Source organism: Macrobrachium rosenbergii, chromosome 9, assembly GCF_040412425.1.
Source record: "Macrobrachium rosenbergii isolate ZJJX-2024 chromosome 9, ASM4041242v1, whole genome shotgun sequence".
NCBI lineage: Eukaryota > Metazoa > Arthropoda > Malacostraca > Decapoda > Palaemonidae > Macrobrachium > Macrobrachium rosenbergii.
In genome coordinates, this window is record NC_089749.1 from 55,079,142 (window position 1) to 55,093,719 (window position 14,578).

The 14,578-nt window shown below is 35.2% G+C and overlaps 1 protein-coding gene across 9 annotated transcripts; it reads right to left on the bottom strand.

Annotated features, from left to right (window-relative positions):
• Positions 1-87: 87 nt before the first annotated feature.
• Naxe (NAD(P)HX epimerase) lies at positions 88-12,565 on the bottom strand. Of its 9 annotated transcripts, none has more exons than XM_067109197.1 (7): positions 12,490-12,565; positions 9,818-9,964; positions 7,097-7,266; positions 3,559-3,785; positions 2,901-2,994; positions 1,658-1,796; positions 88-954 (listed from the first exon to the last, which is right to left on the bottom strand). In XM_067109197.1, exons 2-7 carry the CDS (start codon positions 9,957-9,959, stop codon positions 842-844), a joined length of 885 nt encoding a protein of 294 aa, XP_066965298.1. In that variant the 5' UTR covers positions 9,960-9,964; positions 12,490-12,565; the 3' UTR covers positions 88-841. The 9 variants fall into 9 exon arrangements, with proteins under 9 accessions (XP_066965298.1, XP_066965299.1, XP_066965300.1 ...); XM_067109198.1 differs by having other exon boundaries at positions 12,297-12,502; XM_067109199.1 differs by having other exon boundaries at positions 12,305-12,490.
• Between the last annotated feature and the right edge of the window lie 2,013 nt (positions 12,566-14,578).

Below are 14,578 nucleotides of genomic sequence, written 5' to 3' on the forward strand. Positions count from 1 at the left end.
AATATTTTGACTAGGAGACATGGTTCAGCTTCTTAAAAGTTGTCCAAATATGTGATCCAAAGGTGAGAAATAAAATTAAATAGCCAGTCTTCTTCTTATGATATATTAACAGAAACTATTCAGGCCTTGTTCTTGCAGCAAACTATGTGAAAGTTAAAAACCTACAAAAATATCTTGTTTTTAAACATCTGCCCCAGCTATCTCAAGAATGGTGACTAACTGTGTAATATGAACACTGACTGCATTAAGGGCTAAAACTGGATTGAAAACTTTATTTGTTTATTAAAGCCATTAATTACGGTAAACTGTAGCAGAAGTTCCTTTTTTGATTGACTGATAATGAAATCTAGTAACTTCCTTAAGTGTAATGGTTTAAAATAATTTAACCAGTCTGCTCAAGCACATTCTGGTACAATTATATGATGGGTATAAAAATACTAGCATCAAATAAGAAGGCTGAAATTGAAGTAACACATGGAGAATTTTGACAGAAATGTGGGAAGAGACCAAATGGTATAAATGAAGTAAAAGACACAAATCAATGCAGGTGGAGCCTAATGGAAAAATGTAAGGAACCCTTTGTACAACCAATGGTTTGCAAGAGGCACACTACAGGCAGTGTAACCTATTGAAACTGTCTTCCAAGTGAACCCTTAATACTTATTCACAAAGATCACTACTCTTCTACCAGTGAATTTTTCAATGATTTTATGATTTTTTCCCATGAACATATGAATTTCAGTAAAGAAAAAAAAAATGCACAAACAGGAAAGTAAAAGAAATTCCATTGCCAAGAACATTAATGAACTGCAAACCTTTTATTTTATAAAACCAAGGTGTCTCATGAGTCGAGCTTAACAATCTGACTTGTGCTGGGATAAGCTGGGAGATTTAGCTGATATTTGTCATGTAACTTTGGAGGCACAAATCGACCACCCAAAACATGATACCGGCCTGGAATGAAAGCAAGAAAGTTTAAATATTTCACATGAAAATACAATTCAGTTCTTAAGATAACTATTTGAATAGGCTCCTGAACTCCAATTAACTGGAAATTGGCTAGGGTATCATCCATTCCAGTGCCACTGAAATTAAGAAAAAATATTACTTCAATCAACTAGTAATTAACAAATATGTTTTATATGAATAAATGTTGAAATATTGTTTCACTGATTCCCACTAATTCATTTGGATAGCATTGGAGTGGACCTCATATTTATCAGTTCCAATTAAAATTTTATATCATTTCTTAATATGAATGGCATTGCAGTGTACTGTACTGCATATTTGTTAATTTCTAGTTGACTTAATTTCAATGGCATTGAAATGGATGATCCCTTAGCCAATTTCCAGTTAATCTGAGTTTATCAAAGATATGATGAAGGTCTATGGTTAGGCTGTACAGAACTACTTGATAATCAAGAGCCACCCATCCATGAATGTGTCAGTGACAAAAATGGCCCCAACAAACATTAAATGGCTAAAAAAAAATAGGAATTTATCCTGCTAAAGCATCAAACAAGAATAATACAAAAATGTGAATGATGATATGCAAAACTTAAGTTACAATATTTCACCGAATAAAACTGCTATACAGTACTAAATTTATGAATATGTACAGTATATGATTAAAGGGAGAAAACTGTTATGTTCTTACCCTTGAAGTGTTTAGCACAAAGTTTTGGGGCAGTGAGTGATATGAGCATGTCAGGTGAGAGGGCCTCTGTTCCTTCGACTGGGCCATTTTCTACATGCCACCCAGATGGTATATCAACACTTGCTATGGGCACTGATGACTGATACCAAAAAAAAACATACAGTAAATTAGAAAAACTTTATCGAGTACAGAAGCAGCAGTTAATGGTTCAACAAACAAATGTTTTCTCCAATAACCTATTTCATAACATTAAATATTTTATTTCATAGTTGGCAGTGGTATCAATACAAACATTACTGATTCAATATGTATAGTATCAAAAGTTTCTTTCAAATGTATAAGAAAAACAACTTTTATGTTCCACAATACATGTACATAATTTTCTAAACTATGAAAATGATTGCAATGAAGCAGTTGTCTTAGGAGCAGGTGACATAACTGGAATAGGAGTTGGCAAGAGCCTGGGCTGCACACCTTGCTCTTCCATAGAAAAGAGTGCAAGCTGAACATGAGGAGAATGTGTGGAAGTAGCAGAGAGGGGAGTAGGACAGCCTGCGAGGAAGGAACAGAAAAGGTTCAGCAGACTGTTTCGCCCCACTAATACTGGCCTTACTCTGTGTCTTGCCAAACCTCTTCCATTGCAAAATGACCTAGCTTGACCATTCCTCACTAGGTAATTTTTGGGTGTAAGACCTACCCCTGCAAGAAGAACAAATTGGTGGGAATTCACCAACAAAGGACATGATGCAGTTAAACACTGCCCTCGTCCTGTACACCTTTACTGTTCTGTTTTCTTCCCTCCCATTGCAAAACACAATACAGAAAACCTACAAAAAATACCCAAAATGCTTCATCTTCCAGGGTGTCAGGGGGAAGCACAGAAAGACTTCCCTCCCTGACAGTGGCCGAAGCAAGTGCTTTATGACGGAAGTTAATTACCTTGTTACCATGTTTCAACAATTGATTCAAGCTCACAAGGAGGAATACTCCCACACAAAAAGCAATAGCTGGTATTCCCACAGGAACAAATAAATTTTTGCAAACAGCTCAGAAACACCTTCCAACACTGATTTGAACAAAGTTTCTGAAGTGCTACTTTCTGAAATGGGTTTCTGGAATTGGGGTAAATGCTACTTGAAAGTATTCTCACCCTTTTGGAATAGCACCACCATATGTTTCCACATATAAATCCTTAAGTTTCAGGATGTGAAGGATGACAAACACAACACGAAAATGTAAATACCTTGGAAAGCATCTCCAAAATAGGGGCAAATAAGGGTCGTACTGGAGGCTTAAAGCTGAATCCAAACAGGGCATCCACTACCAACTGATAATTGCTGTCAAGAAAAAAATATGCAACTTAACTACTTTACAACACAAAATTACACTCATAGAGGAACTTGGTAATTAGGCCAAAAATATAAATACTTGTGTACAATAATAATAACCTTCATGAACTGTATTTAAAGGCAAATACCTGCAAGATTTCACTAAATTTATTCATTCATTCATCTTTTTAAAGATAAAAATCACAAGCGAATTGTCCGCAGAAAGGAGGAAGCAATTAACAAGTATGTTTGCCAGATCTTTTTGATGGAGGAATATCAATGGTATTACTGTGCACACACTTCCAATTAACATGACTTTTCAATACAAACATCCCTAAATGTCTGAGCTATTTTCAACAAAACATGAGTCATATTAGCACTAAACTGGCAAAAAATGCACCTCAGTTTATACCCTACAAGGAAGAACTGATCTATTTAACACAAAAAGATAGCCACAAGAACAATTTTACTTGACAAAATAAAATGACTGTTTTAAATTCTGTACTACCACAGACTCAAGGGTCGTTAAAACCATTCACATACAACATCAAAACAGAATCAACAAAATCTTACCTGGCAAAATCTCCTGACTCTGGCATGCCTTCCACGAATGGTATATCATACATTTTGCACTGATTTACAAGGTTGTTGAAGAGGGGCTTGTCTGTTGGCTTTGGGTAGAGTATCTTAGGTGAAAATCCAAGGAGCTTCAAATGCCTAGCACAGACTAAACCATCACCTCCATTATTACCTGGACCACAGCAAATCAAAACAGCCTTTCCAGCTTCTGGACTGTAGAACTGAAATGGTGGATAATGGTAAGTGAAATATAGTGCAATAACCTAACTGAATTTGATCTACCTTTAACTAGAAAAGTATATAAGAGACAATTATTCATCATTTGTTTCAAGAAGAAATACAAGTACCTGTACAGTACATTTACTATGCAACCAACTACAGGGTAGTTTCATATAACAAAAAAATCACCCCATACTCTACATTATTACAGTATTATTACACAGGTCATCCACACTATTAAATCAATGGTATGTTATTTTAAAGGCAATACTGAAACTGACTTACAGTAAAAAAGTAATCAGAACAGCATAAAAGAACTGTCCCTTACATCCTCTCCAGCACCACAACAGCACAGTATTTAAACTGTCCAAAACAATTCTCATTTTTCCTACTACACTGTACAGAAAATCATAATTTACCTGTCATTTAATCATCAATGTTCTAGATACCGTGATGGGAGTTGGACAAATCAATTAACTAAATCTTTTCTTATTGCTCCTAAGATTACTACTGTTTCTGAAAGACAATCGAACTTTCATCTTTCCTTCTGTTTGAAGGAAGGGAAACATTGCTGCATTACCTAAGGGGCTAGGTCCATCCTCAAATCCCTCAGAATACAGCTTATTTCATTTACCCCTGTCTTATCCAAGATTTTTGAGGTTTGTTGAAGATAATAACCTGCTCCCAGCATTACAGTTTGGATTTTGTACAGGCCTAGGCACTTGTGATACACTCTCGTCAATATCTACGTTCTTGCAGAATGCTCTTGATGATGGTGCTGAAGTATACATGGTCAGTTTAGAGTTAGTGCAGCCTTCTGACTGTGTGAATCAAAAAGTAATTACCTACCAGCTATGATTATTGAGAATTGGTGGTTCTTTTATTATTATTTTAAATGAATTCTTAATAGGCAGAACCCAAAGGATCTGCGTTGATGGCCAATATAGTAGTTTTAGTAATGTCATTTCAGGTGTTCCTCAAGGTACCGTTTTAAATGTCCGTGATTTTCAAGATTTTAGGTGTAACTTTCAATAAGAAATTGACTTTGGGGAAGCTTATAAATAACATTGCTCCCTCTGTTTCAAAAAAATTTTGTATCTTGAGCATAATTTTTTTAATGTTTCATGGTGAAGCTCCTATATGTAAGTGTTTTTACTATTTTCTTCTTCCTGGTTTGGAGTACAGCACTGGTCTCAAGTGTGGTCTTTGGGTACTGACTCTCATCTCAAATACTTGGACATAGTTACGTCATCAGTCAAGTTTATTTTGCCAGCTCTTAATGTTGAACTGTGGCATGGACACAAAGTGAGTTCCATATGACTGATGCATACAACATGCAACTGCAACAAATATCCCCTGCAGTCTTCTTTATCTGACCTAGCTATTTTTGCTTGCAATTTGGAGTAACTTCATTCCTGCTTTCTGCTAACCTCTGGTTTCAGGTGTACTGATTTTATTTTCTGTTCCCTATTCAATTTAATTAAATTCTTTTCAGGCTGACCTTTTCTTGGGTTTATAAACTGACTCTGTCATGCAGGTTTTGTAAGATTTGAAGGGAGAAAGAAAGAGAGAAACAGATAACATATTACACTGAGATACATGGTTAAACACCAGTGCATCAATTGCACTATGAAGTGTTCTAAAGGTTCATTGTCATGTCCCTTCAGGCCCAAAGGTACAACTTTATGCCTTGCACTTTCCATGTCCCCTTTGTTCTCCTTCCACTTAGCTGTTCCAATGCTTTAACTTTACCATGGTCAAAAGTTTTCTCCTGTTCGAGAACATATCCCTTGTGCCAGTTCTACGAAAATCTAGAAATAAAATTTGGTAGTCTGGCCAAATTACCTCAATTAATCATAACAATAATAGTACAGTACTTGATAAATTAATTCCCTGCAGCACAGGTTATGATTCAGCATTAACCAAACAGCTTGAAAGAAGAGGAGGTGGCACCAAGTCACTTTTGCTCACCAGAGATTGGTGATGAGGTTTTCAATTCTGCTGGAAGCTAGTGCTGGGGATGGGTAGCCACCCATGCATGCATTTTTGTAGCAATTATGGGGTGGTTGAGGTGGGATTATAATAAAAGACTTTGGGTTTGTATTTCTTGGAAAAATGCAAATTATAAGATTTTCCATTTGTTCTTACAATTATACAAAACCTCATCTATTACATGGAGATTTACTTCTCAGATGGAAGGACCTGTCTACAGATGATGACTGGTGTTGATCTCTCACCTGGAAATGTCAGTTTCCATGGTCACATAATTGACCAAGAGAAGGATGACTCCTGAAAATTCTGCTCATTCTGGCATGCATGATGCCCAGGATGACAGATCCCCCATGCTAGGGTGTGGCTTGTTGCAGCCTCACACTAAGAAAACTGGAGAACTTAGGTTCCCTCATAAGAAACAAAGAACAGTTCAGCAGGAAGCATACTATTGTGAAAATCCAGATAATAAAGGTGTATATAATCTTTTATCATACACAACTTCCATCTTCTGTTTGCACTGCATGGCAAGCATATGAAGATTGCAATGCAGGCATCATCTGTATCTTCTCCAACAGAAATTTGTTTTCAACTTTTGAATAACCCCATTGATTTTCTATTTAATCTGGTAAACATTAGATACTTGGAGTTGATAATGTTTAATGTTTACAGCATTAGCCAAAGCAATGGGGTTAAGATCCCTTTGGCATCTAAGATAATGTAGATGGACTGTAGACATGCATGCACAGTGTCTCTTAAAGGTTTGAGGTTTTTTAGGTGTTTAGTCAAAAATTGAAGACTGCTTTTTGGCACAGTCCTGTACACACATTGGTGCTTTTCCTAATCTTTGCAAGCACTTCATAAAAATTACAAGAACTCTACCTATTAGCTGTTAACAAATGGTGCCTGGAACACTACAAGTAATATCCCATTTTCATTTAAAAGACTGCAAGACTGTTCCATGCATTTGCTAATTAAGAATATGGATAGTACTTTATTTTTCCAGGATGGTCAGATGACAATAATATTTTTAATAACTTTATAGGAAAGTTCATTGAGGAAATATTCTCTTCTTTGATCAACAATGGTTTAATTACAACAAAAAACTGAATATTTTATCACAGCATGACATGAAACAATGTAGTTTGTGAGAAAACAAAATAAAGGGTGTCATCACATGGCTTTACAAGAAAATCCCTTTTTTTTTTTAAAGTAGAATACATCAATCCTAAGAGTAAACCCACAATATAATACACAAACTTAATAGTAAATCCACCACATAAGAAACAAACCAAAAAAACTGGAACCTACACAAAGCCCTTACCTGTGCAATAGCATGGGCACAGCTCAGGCCTGCTAATTCCATGAGTTGATCTACACTAAACTGGTATTCATTAAATAACTCCAAGTCAACATTTGTTGCTTCTTCTTGATTCAAATACCGAATCGTTGACATGCTTCTTAACAAGGCTTGTGTTGCTTGAACTGGAAAACCTGCTAAAATTCAAAAATTAATTAAAGGGAAACATTTACTGAAATAAAATCTGTCCATATATTATATTTCACTAAATAAAACTAGCTCTTCACAATGTTTTGCCTTTAAAGATATTTTTCATTCATTTAATAATATTTTTTCAGTTATCTCATTAAAAAATTTTCAGATATAGATATAGTATATGGTATTTTATACTTACAAGTATCTAAATCATAAGTACATAGATTTGCTCCTATGGAACACTTAATTATTTGGTTGAATATATACTGTAATTGATATATGCACTGCATATATACCATATTAATAACATGTATTTTATTTATAACAATTATGCAGTATTTGGTCATTCTACAATCTTGACAAAGGAATTTATGGTTGTGCAAGAGCCCAGTTACTACATGCACCATTTTAATGTTAATTTGCCTGAATTATAGGCTATTAACCTAAAACATAGTGCTACAACAGAAGGATAATTGCATGCAAAAATTCCCCTTAGAGCTATCAGATATCAACTGCTTTTACTGCCCTATCTGGTTAAGGCAAGTTGAGAAAATTGTTGGGAGGTATGGGGAGGTGAAAGACCTTAATTACAACTTGGTCTTAAATCCAGGTTCCATGGACAGTACAATACTTGTAATACTTTTAAAGCTTTAGCCCCCTTTGTTACCTTCATACCTCAGTGCCCTTTCCTTTAATTGTTCCCCTTTGTGACCTTTTTTACTATAGTATTAGTTTTTTTATTTTTACTCCTTTAATTGTGTTCTCACATTGCTGATGCTTTTTTGTGCTTTAATAAAATTACTCCTATCTTTTTCTATTTATATACTCATATTTATAGTTCCTCGTTGGGTGGGTGGGTTCCGTTCTAAGCTAGCACTCTGCTGGCTGTGAGTTTGAATCTCCGACTGGCCAATAAAGAATAAGAGGAATTTATTTCTGGTGATAGAAATTCATTTCTCGCTATAATGTGGTTCAGATTCCACAAAAGGCTGTAGGTCCCGTTGCTAGGTAACCAATTGGTTCTTAGCCACGTAAAATAAATCTAATCCTTCAGGCCAGCCCTAGGAGAGCTGTTAATCAGCTCAGTGGTCTGCTTAAACTAAGGTATACTTTAGCTCATATTTATATATATTCTATTTATATACTTATGTACAGTATACTTGCTGCATATACAAATATATCTTCATAATGTTAAACTACTCAATAGTATTTTTATATAACACATTGTAAGTATCATCAGCACTAATCTTAAAATATTAAAATATTTAAAACAACCTTTATAATTCAAAGACGGATAAAAGTTTAAAATCCCAAACAGGTCATTCAAAATAGTTCACCATCTCTTATTCTGCTGTAAATCAGCTTGCTAACAGTCTTATACTTGTGTGCAGTTGACTTGTGTATCTTCAAACTATTAAATGACAACGATAAAATTAGCTTAATGGGACAGCTGAGTCACTTTACTGGATTCTCATATGGCTTGCCCAAAGGTTCAGTTCTTAAATGAGAATTAAAATGAAAGAAATTAGACAGATATGTGAGAGGAAACCAATGTTTTTGTGTGGCACATTGTACAGTTTATCGTATTGTATTACAAGTTATCTGAAGCTTTCCTCTAGACCTAGCTACACTACATTCTGCCTTTTCACTTTTCACTTCAACTGCTCTCTTCTCACCCTACTCTCCAATTTCTTTACCATCAATTTTACCATTAATTTTAGAAGAGACCCCTTTGACAAACAATATGAAGGTCATCAGATAAGATTTATTAGAAAAATATTGTATTCTTTCTCAAAAAGCCTGTTATTGTTTTCATTATGTTCTGGCAGGGTTGCTGCAATCTTTTAGCCACTAGTTATTCATATCTATCATGATTTTGAAGAACTTAGTACACAAAGCCTCAGGGGAAAAATGTTTAATATACAAATGTAAATAGGTGCAGAAGAAATTTGCCTCAGAAAATACACTTGCCCCTGAGTTTATTGTTTTGTATTAGTATTCTTAGCAATGATTATGTTTTTTATCTTTCCAAAGCTTGGATAAATGGGAGAGTTGCAGTCAGAAAGGGCATGTCCCCAAAAAACAACTGCAAAAATAAATTATGAAATGGGGAATTCAATGAGTGTTACATACACTTGAAAAAGGCTCATTAAAAACAGCAATCCCAAAAGGGATTAGGCTAATAATGCCAATACACAGCTAAAACAAAATTAATGTTCTTTTTATTTTCACTACTGTATCCACAATTTACCGTTAATCTCACAAAAGTCCTGAAGCACTTCAGCTGAACCCACAGTAACTATATAAAACTTGCAAAGGATAATCCACAATGGCATTGGGACACTAGTTCCCCATGTTGCAGATGTTGTACTTAACTGAGCAAGACCAACTAAAGAACTCTCTAATCTGGAAACTCATCACTCTGCTGGCTGTGTCTTTCAATCCAGCTGACTGTGTCTTTCAAAAACATGAACTTCAGTAAAACACAAGATCCTTCTACTGTAAAGCTATGACTCTGTATGATGAGAATATTAAAAATAAAATACTTACAGGGCAAATGACTTGGTATAGGTTTCACTGGAGATTTTGATAGTAAATGCCCAATGCCACTTTTATGTATGAAAGGTCTGCCAACAGTCAAAGTTCTTACAACAGATAACCCTTTCATTAGATAACAGCTGAAAGTTAACATGCAACCTGAAAAATAAAATGAAATATGAGATGGTGAAGTATACCATATACAGTGATACAGTTATCTAAAATCTACATAAAACATAAGTGTTCCTGCTACAAAACTAAAATTACAGTATAGATACTCCCTGGATTGCGGTGGGGGGTTCCGTTCCCGACAGCGTACTGTAACCTGAAAAACGCTGTAAACTGGAACATCAAAATAATAATGAGAATAAATGGCACTTACAGTGCCGTAAAACCAGGTTACAGCACTGTAAAACTGGGTTATGGCACTGTAAAACCGCGTATGGCGCCATAAAAAAAAAATCCGTAAAGTCGGAACGCTGTAATCCAGGACTGCCTGTAATTAGTTTTTCTAGCTTTGTCATCATTCTTCCATGAAAGTATTGTTTGCTAAAAATCTCAGGCTGACTGATTTTTGTGCAAACTGCATGAATAGGCCTACCAAAAACAAAACAGAAAAATCTTTGGTTTAAACTAATGAATTTCTTTTTCATGCTGCTACACTGTACTTCTGAACAATGGGAGGAATTTTACAGTTGGTCTCAGACACCGAATTTGCCCATTCACTTAAACAGTTGCCATCCCTGTAGTATTTTTGTTGACAAAAGCAATATCACTAGAATTACATACTACATTATATGAACACAAGGATGTACCATCCTTCAGAAGTCTTTAGCCTTTTTTGTGCGGAACAACTTTTGATTTTTCAAATTGCCCAATTTTACTTTAATTTAAGCTAGGCCTCACCTAGCTTTGGCAAGCCTATTGAGGTAATGGTATGTAACAAATCAATATTTAACCATCAAGTTATGAGGTAGTGACATTTGGCTAACTGATAACAATACTGGCCTTTTCTAATGCTAATAAGGTAAGTAACCTATTTTGGTTCAAACTCATTACAAAGGATACTTTTTATGGATGAGTCATGCAATAAACTAGAAAATGTGTCTGGAATTTATATTGATAGAACTAATCAAGAGCTCCGCATCAGGTGTTACCTTGGAAATTGACTTTTTCTACAGTATTTTGGTTGCTCATCAAGAAATTACCATTATTTTTTGTCGGTCGACTGTAATTAACCTTAGAACTGATTATGTTTTTGTATGCTGGCCATTCTGGAATGCTATGGTGCATGAGCAATGTTATAGGGAGGCTTCTGGTAAAAAGTGGAATTTCCTTCAATGGGAGTCCAGGGGGTAGAGGTCCCTGACTACGTAACATGGCCTACTAGGTTAGGTTAGGTTAAGGTACGTTGGGTTAGTATGGTTCCTTTTATAATAGATTCCCTTGGCCAGTCCCTTCTTGAACATATGGCAGTAATTCTATATATTAGCTCTGCACCTATTTTTACCTTTTCAACTGGTTTTTTCTGCACTTTCAGGGGTTCTGATACTGGCAGTGCATCTGCTTGTTGTCGGCCAAATGGAAGGTCCCTTCGCCATGTTTAGTACTGGCCCGGGGGGGGGGTTTAGGTACCCATACGCTAACAAGTTATTGCACTTGCCGGACGGGATATGAACCATTCGAAACAGACGTAGCCGTGCTCTGTCTTGTGAAGATCGCATACGGAAGCCCTTTGTTGGATGGACTTCAGGGGTTAATTACAGGGGTTCGAGCACCAAAAATTACAGATTAATTACAACCAAAAATTGTAGAAAAGTCGAGTTAGAAGGAGCACCAAAAAGTTTACCGAGGTATTCGCAGAAATTTCATAATTTACTTAGAAATAACATTAAAAATTTGTAAAGTCACCACAGAAAAAGTCGAGTTAGCTGAGGTGACTTCCCATTTTCTTCAAGCTCAATTAGCCGCCAAGCTCAATTAGAGCTAACCATTTTTATAGTTCTACCGACATTTGTATCACATGTTTCTTCATTCACAGGCATCAAGCAGAACCATTCCATACAGTCCATTGTCGCGGCCCAGCGTCTGTTGGATCTGTAATAAAGAAACTTTTACCTTCACATTAACCAAATTTACCAATTAGGGTAGGCCTATGATGTGACTACTTCACCAGCTGATCACAGTTTTCCTGTTTCACCTAATTAGGCCTAAATAAAAAAAGTTCATTATTAACTGTAACGGTAATTAAAGAAACTTTCGTAAACACGCTCTTGTCCAGATTCTCAAGCATTGATAACTTATCAGAATGGCCAGACTACGACTGGGAAGAACAGAAAACACAGGCCTAAGCTACTCCTATAATGCATGTTTTATGCAATAAATCATTACATGACTACTAAATCTTTGCTAAATATTTTTAAGGTTATCGCTTCAATATTCATAAGAGGCTTCAAAGTCCAATTCCGGCCTAAAATGAGCAACAACGAACCTAATTACCAAGTTCGGCCAGGGCTACCGGTAGACGAGAGGCTATACCTTACTTAAAATAAAATGTCATCTGTATTAAATGAAATAATAAAATGAAAAAAACTCGAAATGTTTCACAAAACGCAATAAAAATAGTTTCTTGTTTCGGAACAAAAGACAATTAACTTAAAATCGACAGAGAAATTGACAATCACCAATTCACGCCTCAGGTGCCAGGCAGAAGTTGACCTCTTTAACGGCACATCACATCTGAACACACTTAACAATCTCGTTTATCTCTCTTTTTCTTATGGGAATTCTTATCTTTTCTAGGGTATCCGAGTTGCGTTATTTTTATTCTTTTTCCAAGAGAAAGTTTTTATTATTTGTTTAATAACTTGTTTCAGATAAGGTGGTATTTTGAAATGTATATATATATATATATATATATATATATATATATATATATATATATATATATATATATATATATATATATATATATATATACAGTATATATATATATGTGAAATTTTTTTATCACGGCGTGATTTATATACAATTATGAAGCTACAAATGTCGCTTAATACCAAATTCACGCTACCTCGGGAGTATCCCGATAGGATTATTTATAAGTGATAAATGGATTGGTACTGCCGGGTCGCGATCCAACGACACAGAACATACCCAGCAACTCCAGTCGACATTCTACCACTGAGCTATATATATATATATATATATATATATATATATATATATATATATATATATATATATATATATATATATATATATATATATATATATATATATATGTATGTTTGATTTTAAATCACGAAAAGGTAAAAACGTGTTGATTATACTAACAAAGTTTCAGCCAGGAGAAAAGTGAAACAGTGGAGATGCTAAGTACAAGACGGAAATAGTTAGCATCTCCATTGTTTTACACCCCTTCGTGTCTGAAACTGTGTTCATATATATATATATATATATATATATATATATATATATATATATATGTGTGTGTGTGTGTGTGTGTGTGTGTGTGTGTGTATATATATATATAAGTAAGTGCATGATTCAACAAAACCATTTGCTTTAATAGGGGTTGTTCTTTTAAAAAAATATTACGGTTATAGCCACATTCCCACTGATGAGCTATGGACGAATTCCGCATTTTACATATTTTACGTTCTCATCCTTCTCCCTAACACTTACGAATTATACACCTTTTTTGTCAGCCTATCGCCCTCAATTCTTTTCACATAACCAAACCATCTCAAATCGCTCTGGTCCATTTTTCACCTTTGCTATCCTTTTCTATATATTTCTGCACCTCTGACTGACCCTTTCATTTTGTCTTACAACAAAATGCTACATAAACTGTACATCTTTATAGTTTTAACCTTCTATTGTTTGCCTTTCATTCGTATTTAATACCCATATTTGTTTGCATAAAGGAGGGTTAGCTCAACTGTTCTTCGTTCATTCCCACTGTCACTTTCATATGCACTTCAAGTTTCTTCCCATTCCTTTGCATCAACGTATCACTGTTCCTAGTATCCTACCTCACCTGTTGTGTGACTCACCTCTTCTTTTATCCTGTTATCATTTGCTCCTAAATGTTTATACAAAGCACCCGCATACTGTAAGCAGCTAAGGAAAGGGACCCTGCTAAGAGGAAAAAGAAGAAGAAGACAAGTACATCACTTGTATGCTTGGGAAAGGATGCTTGCACGATAGTGAAGGCCAGGCTGGGAAAATACGAGAATGCAGTTCGTGATCTCCACCGAGTGGAGGACGACCACACCAAACAACTTTGGGGACTCTGAAAACCCTTAACAGAAAAATTGGCGGGGATATTTAAGACTACCCATGAAAGTTAAGTTATGGTAAACTGGGAAGCGCTGGTTGTTAAAGTCAACAAAAAGTAATAACATACACTACCTTAGTAACAAAAGAGGGATGTAGGGACAAAAAATAAAGCAGAAATCGGCTAAATGCCAGTTAAATTGTGAGTGAGGGATTACATGTCAATGTTCTGTAAATAAAAACAAAAATAATCATAATAGTCTCACCTTAACTTTTAGGGGTTAATTTGTAAAGGAAGTGATTGTGCAAAGTGATAGTGAAAAAATACGTTAAATGTATACTTACAAAGAAGTATTTTATGTTTATTGCAGAAAAGGGTAATGTTCCAGAAATAAAACGAATACTTAGAAAGTAAAGCTAAAGAAGATTAAAAAGCTTATAAAAGAGAGAAACAGTAAATAACAAGGGAAGTCAGTGTTATCTGGAGAAAGG

Excerpts from the sequence above, each read along its gene's own strand:
- Naxe (XM_067109193.1), bottom strand. The coding sequence starts at position 9,959 with ATGTTAACTTTCAGCTGTTATCTAATGAAAGGGTTATCTGTTGTAAGA. Across the intron at positions 3,786-7,096 it reads GTGCCCATGCTATTGCACAG|TTCTACAGTCCAGAAGCTGG; the intron begins GTAAGGGCTTTG and ends CCACCATTTCAG. Across the intron at positions 1,797-2,900 it reads TTTTGGAGATGCTTTCCAAG|TCATCAGTGCCCATAGCAAG; the intron begins GTATTTACATTT and ends TTTTGGTATCAG.